This window comes from Melospiza melodia, chromosome 3, assembly GCF_035770615.1.
Source record: "Melospiza melodia melodia isolate bMelMel2 chromosome 3, bMelMel2.pri, whole genome shotgun sequence".
Taxonomy (NCBI): Eukaryota; Metazoa; Chordata; class Aves; order Passeriformes; family Passerellidae; genus Melospiza; species Melospiza melodia.
Window position 1 is genome coordinate 27,127,042 of NC_086196.1, and position 20,431 is coordinate 27,147,472.

Here is a 20,431-nt window from a genome sequence, read left to right on the forward strand (position 1 = left end):
ATGTTAAACAAGGGACACGTGGGGAGTGAGAAGGAGGTAAACAAGTGTACCAACCTGAAAGAAACACAAACAAACTGAACCAAATGGGTAAAGAATAATAATAAGGAAAACATTTCAATTGTTTATAACAATGTTATCAGTGTGGGCAGTAACAATGAGTCAGGAAAAACATCTCCTGGAGAAGGAACAGTTGGCATTGCTGAAGCCTGATGGGATGACTTCCACAAACAGCCATTGTAAATATGCCAATTATAATCTGCCTGGGAAGAGTCCAGTAGTAAAATGTGTGCCTATGGGTGGTGTTAGCAAAGAAGAAAGTAAGGGAACAGCCTTCTAAATTAGAGGTTTTAAAACCCAAATTGCTTTGGAATTAGTAATGCAGAAGCACATTGTTTCAGGGCCCCCCAGAGCCAACACCTGAGGGAGGCAAACACAATGCCCTAAATAACTGCTCTCTACCTAGCTGAATACAGGGCTCAATGCAGGCATGGAACAATTGTGAATATTCAGGCAAGAAGTTTAAGAGTATAAGCAGAGGTAATACTACTATTCTTTTTTGGAAAGCAGATTTTGCTTTACATTTAATTCCTGGAGGATATCTAATTACCTGACTTGAAATAACCTTTTTTCCACAATGCTCAACAGCATTTGCACAACATTTCTGATATGATCAATATCTATACAGTGAATACTGAATGCATTTAGAGATCTTAGTTGCTGTGGAGGGAGTTGGGTTTATGGGGTCATAACCCAGTAACAGCTCTCTAGTAGGGTCCCTTAGGGATGAGAAATTGGAGGGCACAAGTTTACATGTTCTACCCTCAGAGCAGAGCAACCTTCTATAACTAGTTGTGTAAGCCCCTCCAAGAAGGTTGTAATCACACATTTCTAGAAACAATGTGTTGGGTAAACTGAAAAAGAGGATATTTTTGAAATCCTGGAAAGCAATACCTCTGCACAGGAGAGGTCACTGTCAACAAAATACTGCAGAGAGTTTTGATTTTTTTTTTTTCATTTTTCTTAAGTACACAGAGCCAGAAAAATAATGTTCTTCTGCTTGCTGTATTTCCTCTCAGATTTCAGCTAATTTAGCAAGGGCAATGTCAGTGTGAGGAGGACAGAAGTGAACTCCAGAGAAGTGTAATAAGGACCCATACCTTGAGGATAAAACCTGGTAAATCTAAAGGCTCTCAACCTTAAGAGTAAGAGTGATTAACTGCTGAAATAAGGTAAACAATGGATTTGGCAAGCCCATTTTTTGCAGTGCAGACCAGCTGCCCTTTTGGAAGGCTTGTGCTAGACAAACACAAATAGCTAAGTTCAGCATGACTGCTTGAAGCTCAAAGGCCAGTGGCAGAAAAAATTCAAATCCATAAGAGACTGCTGTCATTTAGGGAGTTTTGTCCATATAACTTATGTTTCTTGAAAGTGACATGGTTTTATGTTTGGTACTATCTAGTCCTTCATCCTGGTCTTTGTCACCTTAATTGAAATCACCTTCATACTATTACTGAAAATACATTTCATAAAACTTATTTCCATATCCAAGGCTCAAATCTGACACATGTATGCATTTTCCATTCACATGCAGCAACACCCAACATCTGGGACAGTACATCCAAATATGACCCCTAATCCTAGAAGTATTTAAGATGGAGAAATAACAAGGTACTTTTCTATTATACAATATCAGCCTTTTTTGATTTTGTCAAAATGTCATCTATTTGGCAAATGAATTCCTGGAAATCTGAATTGATATCCCTGATTTAAAATAAATATTCAGCTTCCAACTGCTGAACAATGTCCAGCTATCATTCAATAGCTCACTTAACAATATTACTAGGATTTAACAACAAAGAAGTCCAATAGAACATTACCTCAACAGCTTCCCATCCCCACTCCCTGTACTTTGGATCGTGAGTGAGGCGCCACATGTACATGTAGGTCTCTATGACTTCTGGTCGTAGGATGTAGTATTTTTCATTTTGTCTTGTAGCAATGGCCTCAACACCACCATCAAACCTGAAGGCTTCTGGTCCCAGTTTCATTCCTAGCCAATAAAAAAGCACAGACTAAAATAAAGGCATTAAAAAAGGTTTCAAATTATGTAACCAAATCAAACTCCCCAAATTACCAAATCAAGCTAGGCTTTTATGTGGCACAAAGCCAGGTTACCCAGAACAATATAATTTATGAAAGATACTGCAGTTCCTCCTGGTTTTGATATTTTATAAATAATTTGGAGTAGGAGAGAGCTGTTCTTCACCAATGCCTTAAATGGCAGTTTCAGTTTGAACAGTGATGCTAACATTTGCATTCTGGAAGACTTCGTGTAACTAGCAACAAGTGAAATTTTGCCTAAAAGATGAGGATATTTACTTTTCTATATCAAACTGGAAAATACACTCTGGGACATGAAATGCTGCCAGGGTTATTTCTATAAGAAGATGATAAAATCTAAAGAAATTTCCTGTACAGAAATCCACTTTCTTTGTGCAATTCTATTGTTTGCAGTGTTGCATCAACAGAACTGAGTGCAAAATATTCTTTTGTGCATAAAACATGAGTAATACCTATGTTGATGCATAAATGAACAGAGTCCTTCTATTACTTGTATTCAGCTATACAGAAATTGGCATAATGAAAGAACCTTGTTAATTACTGTTATGTAATTGTCACATCAATTACTACAGTGAGGAGATACACTTCAGGTGCACAGAAATTATTTATAAAACAGAGCAGCCATTTGAAAAGCTACTCTTAAAGCAAGGCAGCATTTGCTCAGAAGGGATGAACACTTCTCACTGTGCCACAATTTTCATTCAGCTTTATGCAAAACCACCAGTGGCTGCCTTTATGGGGGCAAGCAGGGCAGCCAGACTCTGCAACGTGGTACTCACGCGTGCGGTCGTAGGATTCATGGCAAGTCCTGGCAATTTCAGCACCCAGCTCGATGTGGTGGCCTGTCTTGTCACTGGGGGCTCCATCTGCTCCCAGGGCAAACATGCCCCCAGCAAAACAAGTGAGGTGTCCCATCTTGTGTTCCAGCAATCCGCCCTTCCACTCGGCGATGTACGTCAGGCCCCCGCTGGACTTTCGGATGAGGTGGGTCTCTATGGCCTGCAGAAGGACACCATCTCAAACCAAAGGCCATTTGGAAAAGTGCAAAGGACAAAGCTGTCTTGTATGCTGGTTGTTTTTGCTCTCTATTGCCTTTGCTCACAAAGTGCAATGGATAATAGGAGCCAGCATAACTTCAAAGTCAGCCAAACCAAGGCAGATGAGCATACATCAGTAACGATGACTAATTTTGCTTCAACTTCAAGCAATTTACAGGGTATGTTTTATAAAAATGTTGGAAAGACCTACCAAATACACTTCAAATTTTGAAATATTTTATTTTCCCCCTTTTGCATTGCGCAGTTTCAGGTAATTTAGCTTTCAATAGTAATTTAACTTTCAGTAGTTATTAGCCATCACTTCAGCTTCTGTATTTCTCATTTTAACTCTGACTTAAAGGAGGTGGTTATTGATATAATTTCATGTAAATTATATGCAGCCATAACTCATATTCAAAACACATGACTCAGTGTGTGCAGTGAATGATGTTAGGCCTCTGAGTCTAGATGGCATTCCCAAAGTCCAGTGCATTTCCCCTCCCAAACTGAAATCCTCCACTAATCTATCAAGAGCACGGTCTCACTGAGATCTCTGGAAAAAAAAACCCTAAGAATACACAAATCTAGAGGGAACTGGAAGTTGATGATGTTAGCAATGTATGGTCACTAATTACAAAATCCAGGAAGGCAGCCTGCTATCGTGGGAGGAACAGAATTAAAACAAGAGAGGAGATGCAGAAGAGCACATTAATTAGAAGCCCACAAAGAAAGTAAGGTATTACTCTTTAAAAGAAGTAATGGAGAGGAGAAAACTCTGTCATACATTCAGCTATCCATTAGTGCTCTGGTTGTCCTGTTGAAATCATAATATCCAGAAACAGTACTCAACATGCATTATATAAGGGAAAAACCATTAAAAAATATCACTACAGAAAACTATTAACAAAAAAGCCAGAATTTAAAAAAAAAATTATGAAGAGAAAGTAGTGATTGTAGTAATGCTTTTCCCCATTTAAGCATTTGTAAAGGTTGTTCCTATAAGCATGAAAAATCCTCTCTAAATTAGAAACAGCAGAATAACTGCAGTTTTTACATACTGGGGTTTTTTTCTGCCAAGAACATCGCATTGAAAACTATACTTTATTTTCCAGTAATACGAGTGCAAAGCACTTAGTAAGGATGTTGTCTGCCCAGATCCAGAGCCACTATTAGCTCAGAAAACTCCTCCACCCCTTGTTCCCACCTTGATTGCATGCTTTTACTACTAGGTACCTACTGGAAAACATACCTAAATTTTAAAGCAGAAGTAAATAATGAAAATTCCTGAGCTTTAAACAAATTCTGCTTTTAAAAATCCTGTGTAATTTAACCTATAAAAAGAGGAATTAGATATGAGAGGGGAAAGGTAAGAAAACACACAATAATTTTGCAGGAAATAGCTTTCAGACCTATTTGGGCATTCTAACAATAAGCTACCTAAAACCAAGATGAGAAAGGAAAAACTTTAATGACATTTCATTTAACCTTTCAGCAGGGTATCTCCCATCTCACCAAAACAACAGTTCTAAAAATAGGCAAAAACTCTACTGGTCCCTTAGCTGTTGGATCAGAATTTATTTAAAAAGTAAGCAACCATAAAAATAGATTGATAACTAAATTTACCTATGTTGCATTTTATTTGAAGTTACAACTGAAAACCAGAATGAAGTATTACTGTATCTGCCTGACATAACAGCAATGATGCACTTTTGAACTATATATTAACTAGACCAGAGTTGATTCTTGTAGTATAAAAATGGATTTTGTGATACCAATTAGTGTTAGAACTTTTTTTCCTCTCTTTTCGCTCAACATTAAAGTTTAGGATAAAAAAGGATGACTTCTAAGAGTTTTTAAATTATTCTAGGAAACTGGTGTTAAGAAACTAACAAATTGATGTTGATTGATACCAAGAATGTCACAAAATAAAAATATATTTCCAATTTAAGTATTCGTGTTTATTAAAGCAAATCATCTCTGTTTTATAAATGGGGCCTATTAAGAACTAGTACATATGTCTATTAAAAGTTATTTTCTTATGTAACCATCATATTTAAAGCTATTTTTATGAGGTAGGTATTAGATATATTATAGACACTCAGACTGCCTTGTCGTGCTTTGTACCATCCTGGGTCCCTGGGTGCCTGATAACACCTTTGCAGTGTGTATGTCTTTGTTAGAGCATGCTAGGTCACTCTGCATTTTTAGCTAGACATGAAAGCTGAAGTTTAAAAGCAGGATAGGAAGGAAGGGTTATGTTCCTGTAGAGGAAGGCTATGTGCTGTCTGCAGTGCTTTGGGTGCAGTTCTGGCAGGGGAAATCAAGTGAGTAAAACAAATTATCTTAAAAGGAGAATATGTAGTGTGGTGACAAAGATCCACCCAAGTGAAAAAATCTGTCTGGTACAATTGATTCTGAATTTCATACTTAAAATAAACTCATTTTTATTTTGATATAATTATGTACTCGCTTCAAGAGACACATCTATTGGAATTGCAGGTCTATTTCAACTTGCTCCCCAACTACAAATAATTCCTTCCTGCACTGTTTTCAGATCAGGTGGAGGGATGTAGCACCTCTCCTATGAGGAAAGGCTGACAGAATTGGGATTGTTCAGCCTGGAGAAGAGGTGCCTTTGAGATGACCTAACAGCAGCCTTCCAGTACCCAAAGGGAGCCCACAGGAAAGATGGAGAGGAACTTTTTACAAGGGCATATAGTGACAGGACAAGGGGGAATGGCTTCAAACTGAAAGAGGGTAGGTTTAGATGAGACATCAGAAAAAAGTTCTTTCCTGGGAGGGCGGTGAGGCACTGGAACTTGTAGCCCAGAGAAGTTGTGTAAGCCCCATCCCTGGAAGCTTTCAAGCTCTGAGCAAGTGAAAGGTAGCTACAAATATATGTCACTAAAGGAAGCAATAGCAGATGCTACCTGGGAGTGGGGAAAAAAAATGAAGCAAAAAAATGGAGACAACCTGATTTGAGGCTGTAGTGGACAGAAAAGGAGGGGAAAACTAAAGGTAAATAAACATTTTATGGACATTTAGAGAAATACATTTACTGCATGTAAAGCTGGTATGGTATACAATATGTCATGCACCCATAAGCTCCTAGAGCCAGAGTAACTTTTTACAGCTAATACAGTTCCTGGCAATTTTTCTTTTTTAGCTTTCACCTAAGGCTTTGCTTACATACCTCATTGTAGTAAAGCCTTCAGCCAAATTACCTTTTTCTCCATCTTGTGGGAAATTATTCCTTCAACACAACAACTGTATAAATGCTTGTGCACTCCATCAGAAACACTAACAGTGCTTTTTACAGTTTGAATTGTGACTCAAGTGCTCCTTGCATTACTACTGGCATGTTTCTCATGAGTCTGCACGTTAAAATTATGCCCTTTCCTATCTGTCACAGTGAATGAGACATTAGGAATGGTTTCAACTACAGGACTGCAAATTGCACATTTGTGTAATCTCTGTTATTGACAGCATAAAGGAGAAACTCTTCAGTTTTTCCCAACCTGATTTCCTCCCCCTCCTGCCCTCATTGTTAAGGCAATATGTTTAGTGCTCTCTGCTTATCAACCTGTTCCTTAACCTATGCATTATACTGCCAGTTCTTAACCTTGCAAAATTAAGCAGAATTGGACCCTCCTAATAAACAACCATTCTTCATTCAGTTCCTTCATGTCTTTAAGCTTTTCACACATCTTACATGATGTCTTCACCACCCCCTTCAGTCCATCCCTGATGTGATTTTGTGGTTGCAAAGTCCTTCATTTACCCTCTGAGTTGTTCAGAATGTATGGTTTACAGGGAAACAGAGAAGACCCAGAACTGAATCATCTCTCTGTTCAAATGAGTTAAAAACTAATCAATAAGCTTATTTTTACAGGGGTTCTCTTGGTGGATTACACTGACAGGTAACAAAAACACTAACTGAGATGCCTGCAGAGCACAGGTGGAGACTTCTTAGGAAAACCGATCTGCTCCTCAAGGCTGCTCAAATTCCACATAGACATGTGCCATAGAAGTGTTACCTCTGCTGGAGGAGCTGAGATAACAAATTACAAACCTCAAACAGCAATGTGACCCCACAGTTCTGTTACTTCTAGCTCTTAGGCATTTCACCTCTCCTTTTACAGTATCTTCTTAATTATGATTAATGAATTTCAATGATTACTGCTGTTTTAATGAAACCCAGGTGGTTTCATTTCCTGCCTCAAGATGTCACTGTAGCTGGAGATAAAACTGCTCAGCAAGACAGTTCCATATTTCTGTACCTTAATAAATTTGAAACTTCAGAAATATGATTCTAAGTTTCAAGGGTTTATAATGTCTGTTTTGGGGATAATTACAACTCTGCAGGCGTCTTCATAACAAAGCACCATAAATTATCTCTGTTCAAACTTTTAATATATTTTTCTTCCCCTAGGAATTTTCATAAACAGTATTTTGATCATTTGAAGCAACCGTGAGGATGAAAGAGAATTCTATCATGTGTTATTTTCAATAATTCAAAGATGTATAATGTCAATTGCTTACTTATTTTTTTAATATTTAGAGCTTGCACCAGTACATTTTATTGCTTTGAAACAGCACAGAGCAGCAGGTCAGGATTACTGCAGATTTACATTCTGTGAGTTTCTAAGTAAATTGCTTTCTTGTTACTTTTTCACTTCCCTTACATTTTCTCTGTCTTGTTGATCTAATGCAATAGATACTTTTCTTTCTCAACCTTCACAATTATCCAATTTATCCTTTATTGCAAATTCCAGTGAGTTCATTACAAAAAGTTTATTGATGGAATAGGAACTTCAAGCCCTTGTTATAAACAATTTAAATACTTTTGCCAAAGAAAAGTAGTGTCTTATGCTGAGGTCCTCACTGCTTACTAAACTCAGCTTTAAAAATCAGAACTGAAATCTGAACACAGAAGAACTTTCATTTGGTTAAATACAAAATATAAGAAACATTTTAAAAGCACCAAAGCACTTGACTTCTTTTGGACTTCAGACAAGTTATGTAGACAAGCTTACATGTGCAATGAAATATGAGTACTTATAATGGAGGTACCTACATTTTTAAAGGGGAATCAATGGCAAACATTTATACTGTGAGACCTATTCATTTGTTCACTAAAAAGATGATTAAGTTCCAAGGGAAAGCTGACTATTTACTTGTGTTTGAAAATATTTTTTTTTCCCTCTTAGATCTATTAGTGTCTCTTAGAGCACCAATGCTCTAACTCTAAATGTATTAAATGTGTGTTACCAGAAGGATAAATTTATTAATATTTTAAAACAGTATTAATGGTCTGGCATGAATTAAATCAAGTCACTCTCAAAAAGCTAGATTGTGCATGTTCTGAATACTCTAGGATATCTGTTGATTCTGACAAGTTTTTTATTGTTGTCAGAAAAGGGAAGGGAAAATAGCATGACTAGTAAGGGCATGGCTGCTCTGAAAAGTGCAAAGCCATGAGCAAAACCCATACAATTTCTCTTTAGACTTCTCTAGCTAAAATCCTCCTTAAAGACTTCTAACATTAAAGCTTGCTGCTTCTCCTGAAAGTCCATAAACAAGCAAAAAATTTGAATAAATACTTGATCTGGACCGAAACGTAAGACATTGTGCGGTTATCAGTAAATTATTAACAATTTAAAAATCTGCAGAAGCCTGTCTTTAGCCTTGATGTTTTCTGTAAGCATTTGTAGAGAGTCTGAAAACTTGTGCTGAGAGGGGAAATGCAGTGAAGAGAATGAGAAGGAGCAGTGAGTCCTCTGGACGTTCTGGTGTGCTCAGTGTAATGAATCTTGTGTTCCTACACAACGCAGCCATACTATCACTATGTGCACAACACCAGTGCAGCTGGCTGATAAGCATTTTAAACATGACAGCTGACAAAACTGCCTGTTTATTGATTTTAGCACATTTAAGTTACATTCAGTTAAGTTGCCTTCCGCCTCCTACACCAAAAAAAAAAGCCCCAAAACAAAGTATGCAGTGGGAATGCTGGGTACCAACTGTTTCATTCTAAGATGGGCTGCTATTGCAGCACCCTGCCTGCCCCATTTATATATTTTCTTCAATGCCAAGAAATGCTTAAGTATTAAATATTCAAGACATTAATCACTTTTAGCTTTACCCAGTATGACAAGCCATTATATTTGAGTTGTTGCAGTTCTCTCCTTGTCCACATCAGTTACGCAGTTTTTAAGACCACTACGATCACAAAGCAAACCCCTTCAAGCAGCTTAATGGAGACTGCAGATAGCACAAACCAGCCACCAGACTGTCACCTCAGTTAAACAGATCCTCACAAAAGTTCCAGAGATGAAAAAGGCCTGTCTGCCAATATCATGTTTTCAGTTTGCTAACAACAGTTTGTTTTCCCTCTCCTTTCAAGGAGAAAGGAGTCTCCATGGATTTTTTTTTTTATTTTTCTGAAAGGCTGAAATCAACAGCTCTGAAAAATATTCACTACTTAATGCTGACAGTTAAATACACCCAAAATCCCCCAATCAAAATATCCAATAAATATACCCAAAATCCTCCAATCACTACCTTTGGCATATATCAAAGCCAGCCTCCAATGTTAGCAATGTGCCAAAAAAAATTAAACCCCCCTGAAAAAAGTAATTCTATATATTTTCTTTGTGAATCCTGAGGCCAGAAATTACTTTTTCCTCTTTTGACAGAAGTTTACTGCATTGCCAGCATTGCTTAATTGTGTAATCCAGCCTAGCAGCAATTTCTGAAATGGTGCTGAAATCTGGCAGAGTGGCCGTGGCACTGCTTCACAACACATGTTCCTCTTTTGGCCATTTCCATTGTTCCCACTTCCAGTGCTATGTTCTGCAGAAATCATTTGTATTCTTGTTAGGATCATCTGAGCAGTTGTTACCCATTAAGAAAGAATAAACAATCTTACTGTCTAAAAGGGAACTAGCTGCCCTGACTCAAGGCAAAAGTGCAGAAAGCAGCTGCTTTACCTCACTGAAACCACAGGGCCACCAAGGGCTGCACTGAACTGAGCTGCTTGGGAAGTGCTGGTGAGGATTCTTCCTTTTCCTTTGAAGTTCTTCTGGGGTGAGTTACCATTCTCTTTACAGCCTCTAGATATGCCACTTCTCTAGAACTACACTGAGAAAGTGATGCAGGCAGTGTCAGAGAGAGAGAATTAATATATATGTAAGATGCAGAAGGATTGCAGAAATGGCCATAAATAAATGTAATAGGAAAATTTGGAAAAGGTACCTGACCATCAGGCCTCAAGTGTGAGACAACCTATTTACAGGAATAGAGGGAAAATTGCCCTTCAGCTTAGGAAATGAGGGCTGGCACATTTAAGAGGAGAGGATTTGATGCAGTTGCTTGTGACACTGCTGTTGCTAGACTAGATATAAGTGAATCCACAAGGTCCATTTTTGCTCTAAATTATCATGTTCTTTTACAAACCTACTCAATTCTGTCTCAGAGATCAGCTTGTTAACTGAGAAGAGTGAGATGATTCCTGTCCTGGATACTTGCAAAGACTGATGGATTATTCTATTGGCAGTTATTTCTTCAAAATATAGCTAAAAGCTGAATACACATTTGTTCTGTAACTGAATGCTGCATGCTACCCATTGAAACCAGTTTAGAAAGATCTCTTATTTTATGTATTATGTGAAGCAGGACATTATTTGTATTACTTTTCAAAAGAGAAAAAATAACTTACATTAAAAATACATTCACTTGTCTTTTTGTGTGAATTCTACAGTTTATGAATCCCTCTGATGGCCTTATACATTCATACTATGCTCTGGTATTCAAAATAAGACGATCTTGGTCCCTTTTCCCATTAGGAATAAACTCTTTCAATGGCTTCAGCCATAAATGCATTTTCATGGCAAGCAGAAGCAGTTTTTAAATCTAGTCTGACATTTTAGTTATTGCTTTTAACTTAAGCCATTATATAATCTATAGATGATACAAAAATTCTAATGGAAAGCATTCATTTTTTTAAAAATATGATTTACAGAGCAATGTGAAAAATAACCCCTAAGCTCCATCTAAATAGATTTTAGCTTTTCACAGTGAACTATATAACTCACCATATATTTTCCTTTGTGGTTTCTGGATAGCAGAAGGTATTGAATTAGGCATCAAGCCTTCACATCACTCTTTCAGAATCGGGGGGGTATGTGCTGGACTGAATGGCCAGGAATAATCATGCTGTTCCCTTTGGCATAGTCTTAAAAAGATTCTGAGAGCGCTGGGGGAAATTTCTCTAAGAAAATACCAAGCAGACTCAGAATGCCCAAACTCTGCAGCCTCAGTTGTAAAGAAAGACTGCAGCTTGTGCAGACTCCTAAATCAGCTTTAATTTAGATAAGTAATGGATCAATAGCAATGAAGTCAGTACCAGGATGGATTTCAAATCAGGATAGTTATCCAATGAAGAACCTGGAATCTCAGTGGGGCCCAATCATCCTGCAGCTTCTGTGAGGCTGAAACTTTGCTGCTGCTGCTTTCTGAACAAGCTACTTTACAGCATCAAGCTGCCAACTCCTAAAGCTGCATGTGCACTTCCAGCTTTGGTTCAGATGTACCTCAGTACAAAACACAAACAGGAATGCCATTGATCAGAAAATACTGGAAATAGCAACAGCCAGCAGCACAAGGAAATCTGGTTTTTAGTCAGGTCCTCTCAAACACACTGGTCAGACATGATGCTCGGAGTGTTTCTGAGCTAGTACTACTAAAAAGTGTTAAGAAAATAGGTAGTGTAAATACAGTCATATGAGCAGAGCTGAGACCCTGTCACTGACACTGCCACATTCAGTGATGGTGCTGAACAGGTGATTCTGCTCCTCCAGCTGAAATCTGAGCAGGGAGAACTGGTCCTTAAATGTGGGGGCTGTCACCACTTCTGCTCCCTGCTGGGCCTTAAAAAAAACCTGATGTTTTTAAACCAGCAGAAGTAGAAAGGTGCAATCAGCTTTGAGGTGCTTCAAAATGTCTTCAGTGGTAAGATGAATTGATAATTTCACACACTTTGTTCTCTCTGGCTGACAATCCAATGTCTGAGCTATTACAACAGCACTGTTCTTATGTTATAGCCTCAAATGCACTCAAACCTAATTTAAGATCCACCTTTTGCTCAGAAGTTGATACCATGCTAGCAGCAAAGATGAGGCTGACTGCATCCAAATCTGCACTTACAAAATTAAAGGCAAGATTTCCTTAGCAGAGGACACTTGGTTGTCAAATTTACAACCACCAGACATCACACCCTCCCTCAGATCTTCACACTGACTTTCCTCTGTAATGGAAAAAAAGATGGTTGCAATAAGAAACCATGGTTGTATTTTTTTAATGCCACCACTTTTTGTGTATGGGAAGTAAAAGGAGACTTATGACCTCCCTAGGGACAGTGTGTTTCCAGATATATGAAAGAATAAGCAGATACTGCTTAGCATCTCAAAGCCTTGTCTGTGGAGGCACCGTAGATACACACTGTTAATAAGAGATGAAAGTCCTGGCCCTAGACAGCTTCCAGTCAAAACAGATGAAAGGATAGGGAAAAAAGAAGTAATATTATCCTCTTTTTTAATATATATATATCTATATATATGAAAGCTGAGAAAAATAGGTCATTTGCCCAGGATTGGAAGGAAAGCCTGTAAATATGCATTTAAACTGAATACTTGCCAAGTCTCTCTCTCTGGTGTCACAAACCTGTTATTTCTCCCAAAACAGCATATTAAGGAAATACCATAAATAAAAAAGAGAGTGCAGACCAGTAGGATCATAAATACATATAGAAATGTAAGTATGAACAGTTCTGATTTTATAAAACTTTCTCTTGTGTCCATTTGGGGTGTTTTGCAGAAGCTGACAAGTATATGCTCCTATGACAAAAAAGTCATTGTGAAAAGACACCCCAATTTTAATTTCTAATTATCTACCATAACACATTGATCCATGTATGGACCACAGTCAAAACACTTTTTATGGCTGAAACTCATGAGAGAATTGAACACAAGAGAGGAACTCCCTCCTGGATAAAAAGGAAAAGGACAAGACTGATATTTATCTAGAGAAGACTCAGGAAGAAGAGTTGAACATCTACCTGAGTGCTACTTGTAGATGCATTTTTGTTGCTTCTTTTATACCTCTCTCCTCTAGAGACAACTGACTATATTGCAGTAAAAGAAAAAAATTAGTTATACTGCAAAGTTCTCCCCTTTCCCGCAGTATCTGTATTCCTCTAGCACTTCTATTTGAAGAAGTCTTTTTTAGAACAGAAACTAATTCTTTGAAAAAACACCCTGTGGTAGCAAATACATAAATATCTCATATTGTCCGCACAGCCTGTCTCTTTAGGATTATTATATATTAGATTATTGTGGAAAAGAAGATTTAAATGTCTTATTTACCTGAACAGAATCATAATACATTTTCTTGCCGTCTTCATCTGTCTTGTCCGACATCAGCCATGCCTTGAGCAGATATTCATAAAAGCTATCCCCAAGCCCTCCAATGGAGACATGATCTTAATAGGGAAGAAAGAGATTGAACAGCAATTTCATCCTCAGCCATGACAATAAAATACAATTACAGTTTGAAACAGTATATTTAATGATCTATTTCTACAACATCTTTAATAAACATAAGCCCGGAACCTCGGGAAAAGCTTTACTGGTTTATACAGAAAATTATTTCTTTTATTACTGTATTTTTAATCTAGCTAAAATACCATAGTTATTTAATATCCACAATGTGCCACAGGACATCATGGCAAAGAGAAAACAATTTATATGTGTCCATTCTAATTAATGTAGTCTATTCCATACAAAACCACGTCAAACTAAGTTTTTTCTTTTTTTATTCTAAAAAGGTAAAAAAGTAGAAAGTGTTCTCTGATTTGATAAAGGCTTTCCCTTAAAGTGCAGGCATTGCTCTTTTAGTCACTAACTTTCCATTTAAGTCACTTCATAAAAAAGGCTTTTAGCTCCTTACTGCAGAGCTGAGTTTCAGGTTATTTAGTGGTATTTCAAAATGCTGAGCCATATGTTTAAAAATAATACTACATTTTTAAACTTCTGACTGCTCTCAGAACTCAGCAGTGGTTTGGAAGGAAAAAAAAAGGACTTCACCTCATCTGCAGAGGATTGTTGCTGTGACACTGCTTTATTCTGCCCTATGCTTACTATGTGAAACAATCTGGTACTACAGATGCTGTGATTATTCAATTGCACAATTTAGTGACTCTGGAAACACTAAGATCACACAAGCCAGACATCCAACATCAGTTGCACCAGTGATGGGAAATTTAGTGATGCTCTCAGCTGCTTGTACAAGATTGCACCCACTTACTGTCCAGGAACCTAAAAGATTCTTGGCAAAATTTTGATGGGTTATCATTATTTCAGCATAGATTCCCTAAATGCATTAAATACTACAACTATACATACATGTAAAGTGTTTTTCTAAGCTCCATTAAGTGAAGAAGTAGCTAGAGGTTAGCTTTTGAAACTTGTTGCTGCCTGGCAAAATTAAGTGATTTGGCATTTATCAAGTCTTCAGTGAAAAATTTCAAAGTGCTTTATGGGGACTTCTCATCTATTACTGTCAATTTTACAGCAAAGGAGGGATCTGCTAATTCCACTCAAGAAATCCAGGATGGAGATGTCATTACAGAGATCACACAGCAAGTTCCTGAGTCATACCAGAAAATTCTGGCCGTGAGAAATCCAAAAAACAACCTGGATGGGATGATCCAGACTCATAAAGTGAGATGCAGAAGGGTTAGTGATCCTGCGCTCACACTTCCTGACACATAACTCTGTTCTTAGCTTCAAAGTTATGCTCGTGTTGGTAGAATTCAAAGGAACACAGAGAATTTATTTTTATACCCCTTTGTGTCTTTTCTCCATGGAAAGCCTCCCTTCACCTTCCAGACAGCTTGCAAAGACATGCAAATGTAGAAGACAGATATTTGTCTATTCCAACTACATCAACAGTGTCCTTTTCCTCCACTAGCCTGTGACATGCAAAAAAAAAATTTAGTTTTCTGAATGCATCCTGTCCCTTTGCCTACCAAGTATATTGTGCCATCAAACCTGGGTTTGAAAAGGGTTTTTTTTTCCTCTCCAACCTCTTTTGAATGAGATATATTGAAATTCTGGGAAGACTACACCATTTTTTAAATTAAATGTGCATGATCCAAAAGGAGAAGAGGTTTCTTAAAACAATGGGAACATTTCCTGTGATCAAAGGCTGATCTTTGAACAGCAGCATTTAAATGACCTTTACAATTTCCTAAATAAATTACCATAGAAACCTCTGACATTTGCAAACTAAATAGCACAAGCAGAGTTTCATCAATAATAAGCCCTGTTATTATATACATTATTGCAGTAGACAAATCCAATTGACGCATGCTGCAGCAAATCACTGTCAGTTTACTGTCAAAATAACAAGGGCTAAATGAATTTACAGGAACAATGGCAGAGATCCATCAGCAGCCTTCACAGCTACAGCACTGCTGGAGAAGAAACATTCAGAAACCATTCCTCCCTCTCCACTTTATATTTAAGAGAAAATATTTCTGTCTTGTGCCAATTAAGGGTCTTGATTGTTTGGTTTTTCCCTTCTGTTGTAATCAGCAGAAAACAGCCTAGAAAAGCAATCTCAAATGACATATTTTTCAAGTCTCACGTTCTGATCTTCTCTGTGGGGAAAAAATTAGTTAATCAGTGTTGGTGAATGGAGGCGACTGATATGAAAGAGATGGAACAAGATGGAACTTGTCTTTGCTGCTTCAGCATGCCAGGGACAGACCTGCATCAACACCTGCACCCATCATTCACAGGCATGGGAAGCTATTTATTCATCAACACTGCATGCTATTGGAAAACAAAGCTCCATGGACACTGCAAATTTTTCTGTGCACACCAACAAAAACTGGCATTTCATGTGAATGAGGAGTGCTTAAGACGCAGTAATATCAAAAATATGGAATAACAAAAGCCATAAGGCAGAGTAAGTGTTTTGACTGCTTTAAAATGTGTAAGGCAGAGTCACTAACTGCCTCAGCCTCTGGAAAGATCTGCTCTCATGAAGCATCAAAAAGCAGTCTCTATGGCTAAGAGAAGCCAGGAAAGGAGTTAACTGCATCTATCTCACAGGTGCTGAGATTGTCTCTAATTAAATCCAGTACCTACTGCTGTAGGATCAACCCTTCCAGGGGAGGTTTTTATGTCTTGTAAAGCTGTGCTGAACCGACACGTGTTACAATTGGGCACACGTCTCAGGTCTGTGCAGGGATGTCACGGTTTGTACCAACATGCAACCACAGCTGATGGTCATGCATGCTGAGCTGCCACAGGCCTTGAGGCACAGTGACCTGCAGGGAGCCTCACAGCATAGCAGACTGAGAAATGACAGTGTACTTCTAATTCATAAAGGGAAATGGCATTTGCATTGATGGGAAAATACAGCTGAGCAGCAAAATCTTTTTGGATAAGATTTTAACTCAGAGTGACACAAAACTTTCAAAAATAGATTTTAATCAATAAAATCAAAGAAATCACAGAAAGGAACAGGTTGGAAGGAGCCACAATCCAACCTGTCCAACCTCCCTGTGCCAGCAGGGTTATCCTAGAGCTCATGACACAGGATTGTGTCCAGATAGTTATTGAATATCTCCAGTAAAGGACACTCCACAACCTCTCCCAGACAAAGGCAATTTGCTCCATTGCTCTGTCACCTGCACAGAAAAGTTCTTCCTCATATTCAGGCAGAATTTTCTGTGCGTCAGTTTCTTCCCATTGCCCTATTGCTTGGCAACCTGGAGAAGAGCCTGGTCCATCCTCTGACATCCTCTCTTCAGGTACTTAAGAGACATGGACAAGGCTCTTTCTCAGTTGTCTCTTCCCAATGCTGAACCAGCTCATCTCTCTCAGCCTTTCTTCAAAGGAGAGATGCTCCAGTCCCCAGTCATCTTTGTCACCCTCTGACAGACCTACTCCATCTGATAGACCTGTTTCTGGTACCAGGTCCCCAGAACTGGGCACAGCACCTCAGCTGTGGCCTCAACAGGGCTTTGTAAAGAGGCAGGATCACCTCACTTGGCCTGCTGGGAATGCTCTTCCTAATGCAGCCCAGGATGCCACTGGCCTTCTTGCCCACAAGGGTGTTGCTGGCTCATGGCCACCTTGCATATCCTGCTTGGTTTTATTCAATAATGTAAGGAAGAAAAAATAGAAAGACAGAGTTGCATGAAGAGGATGGTTACAGACTGAACCTAAGCAGGAAAAGTGGAAAAAGCAACAAGGTCTCTAAAATCATGATCCTGCACACTGTGGAGACCTTCTGACAAGTTATGGAGATCAGAGAAAGCAATGAACAACAACAAAAGGCTCAGTCATCATGAAGGAGCTAAGGAATTCAAGTAATTCAAGTATTTTATAGTCTTTCCCTTCTAATTTTGGTATCTTCAGTAAAGGTTCCAAGGGGATTAATGCTATGACACATTTCTGTTTAGTTTGCTTCCTCAGTTGGTGGCATTAAATTTCAACAGAAATCACAGCTGGGATTAACTGGAAAGACATGTCTTATTACTTTTTTTCCTTCAGTAGAGCCACGTAACTCTGGAAATGTGGAATTTGATTCAGACAAGCTGATAAAGCTTCCTTATACAGCTACTTCAGAGAGCACTTTAGATTTTTGAATAAGAGACTTCTGTAGACCACAAATTCCTTTCCAAAGTCATACATATTCATACATTTCTCGACTTCCACAAGTCACACTGAAAGCTCAGAAAAAGTATATTAAAATATAGCAAGTAAGATTATTAATTTTATATTAGTATTTTTTACATTTCATAGAACCTCAGATATAAAGTGAGTTTCTATACATTATAAAAATTCTTTTTATATTAAAAAAACAGGTAACTGACTGAAAGAAGTTAATGACTGTAAAGAGAATGCTGATAGACAGGTCACAGTAGCAAAGACTTCAGCTACTTACGCTGGCCCCACTGGCCACTGCTGGGGTTCAGGTAGTTGGGGTAAAGGCCCTCTGGTTTATCCAGGCGATTTAGAACTTTTCGGATATTCATTACCTAGTGGAAGGTACAAAACACTGAGCACTTATCCATTTTCCCCACAAAATACAGGAGTGTAAATATGCCTAAAAATAACCCCCCTGATCTTATTCAACACACACACACACACCCAAACACCTCTGTGCAATTGTATCACTATTGACAAAGCTGATATCATCATGCAAACAAGTTCCTGAAAACCTCGGGAGTTTCTGTGCCAATTGTCAGCCATGAAACAACACAACAGGAGCAAGCTGCAAAGTTCAGGACTTGCCATGCAGAGTATCCCCCTCCTCCCCAGGATGCTGAAATTCACTGAGGCTATTTGTCTTAACTACGCTCAGCTACATCAGCATTTATATTCCTTGTATACCTAAATCAGAAATGCTATTAAATATTAAGCTTATCACCTAGTGCAGATGTGGAAGTGCACTGCAAAGGAGTTTTGCCTGGAAAGGAGAGCACGGCTGGAGCTGACTGAGCTTTACACCAGCAGCTTGCCCAGCAGCAGGGACCCAGGCAGCCCCCAGCACTCTGCCAGCACTGCTAAGGAGCTCACTACAAATGAGATGCCCGGGGAAACAATTACAGTCCAGATGCTCAGCAGCTGGAGCCATCCAGCAGCACAATCCACTGCAGAGCACATGAAATGAGTTATACTGCATTTTAGGATTCACGGAAAAACAAATGTCGCAGCTTGGAAGAATGAGGACCCTGAGCACTGCAGGCCAGAAATTGTAACAAAAAGGTACTGACAGCTTCATTATAAACCCCCGAGTGCCTAGAGACCAAGTGAAGTAGCTACTGAAAAAGAAGATAAATTAACTTATACCAAGCTGCAGAAGGATTTCTGTTGCGGTACACAAGCTGCCTCCTGCATCTTGATACTACTCACTGCCCAAATGCAGGCTGCGATGAGTCCTAGACCTCAATTAATGGGTTCTTCAATGAATACACCCATGGAAAGCTTATTCCAGTGTTTCTTCTTTATCAAGTGTACCAGCCCTGGAATGGTTCATCTCTGAGGGCTTTGGAATTGCAATCTCTTAAGGGTTTTAAGAATAGCTTACATAAACAGATTTCCAGCATCTTGCAGCTAGAGCATGATGCCACAGTGTAGAAGAACCATGGGCTAGGACTTTTAAGATACACAATTTCATTGTCTCTTAGTAGAGAGATGTTGTGCATTAAATTACCATAAATGCCACAAGATCATTAACTTATGTTGGAAATTTATTTCTGGCTATTCCTCAGTGCTGCCACTCCCTACTCATCCACTCCTCATCCCCAGTCCAAATTTAAGAGAAACTGTCCTTATATTTACCCCTAAATACATGAAAACCGCTAGGAGTTTGCTTCACAAAATTTATTCCAATGCTGACAATGGTCCTGCAGCAAAGCCCCTCAGTCCCTACCCAATAATAATTTTAGATTTGGCTTTGCTTTTAGAGCTACTGCTAAACATTTGGCATCTCATCAATAATTAGATTATTAAGTAGATAATATCAGCTTTAGGTAATATGGGGTGACTGCAGTAAGAATACAAAATCAGAAGAAGTGTACGTTTTAATTAGGAAATATAAAGAAGACAAATGATAAAGTGATAAATGAACAAGTGATAAATGATAAAGTGATAAAGTCCTGATAAAGAACAGGACTTGCTGGCTATTAGTACGTTAAAAAGCAAAGCAAAATTGTTCAGGTGGGAGCTGAGGGAAGGAGGAGTTCTGTCCATGGCTCATATATATAAAAAGTATCCAGAAGACAATGTTATCAAATTTTGGAAGAATTAGTGTGCACAACAACTGGTTTGTCTAAGGATGTGATTTCTTTTTTCCTTCCCCAAAGAGAGTTCAAAATATATTTCTTATAGTGCAATGGAAGGGCTTTCTGATCTCACTGACAGCAGTCATATTATACAGCATTTTGAAGAGTAAACTTGTTAGAATCACCATGGTGCTTTGCTTTCTCTAGGCATCGGTTATTATTCTGAATATAAAGCCACGTTTTGTTTACACCCCATTAAGTAAAGAACTGAAGAAAGCTGTACAGTCTGATTGCTTAATGTGATACTAATGTAGAAGATAAACAGAAATTAGGTGTTTTATGGGGCCATATACAAGAACATATATCAGAATAATTTTGGAAGAAACTTTTGACTTTTTAATACAAAAAC

At 38.3% G+C, this 20,431-nt stretch overlaps 1 protein-coding gene across 1 annotated transcript in view; it reads right to left on the reverse strand.

The window, feature by feature from the left end:
• The window catches only part of MAN1A1 (mannosidase alpha class 1A member 1), a 139,017-nt gene that overhangs the window by 7,765 nt on the left and 110,821 nt on the right, over positions 1-20,431 (reverse strand). The window contains exons 7-10 of the mRNA XM_063151083.1: positions 18,180-18,273; positions 13,583-13,698; positions 2,901-3,120; positions 1,878-2,050 (exon numbers count right to left, since the gene is read on the reverse strand). Coding sequence (XP_063007153.1) covers positions 1,878-2,050; positions 2,901-3,120; positions 13,583-13,698; positions 18,180-18,273 — 603 coding nt within the window. The remainder of the gene's footprint in view (positions 1-1,877; positions 2,051-2,900; positions 3,121-13,582; positions 13,699-18,179; positions 18,274-20,431) is intronic.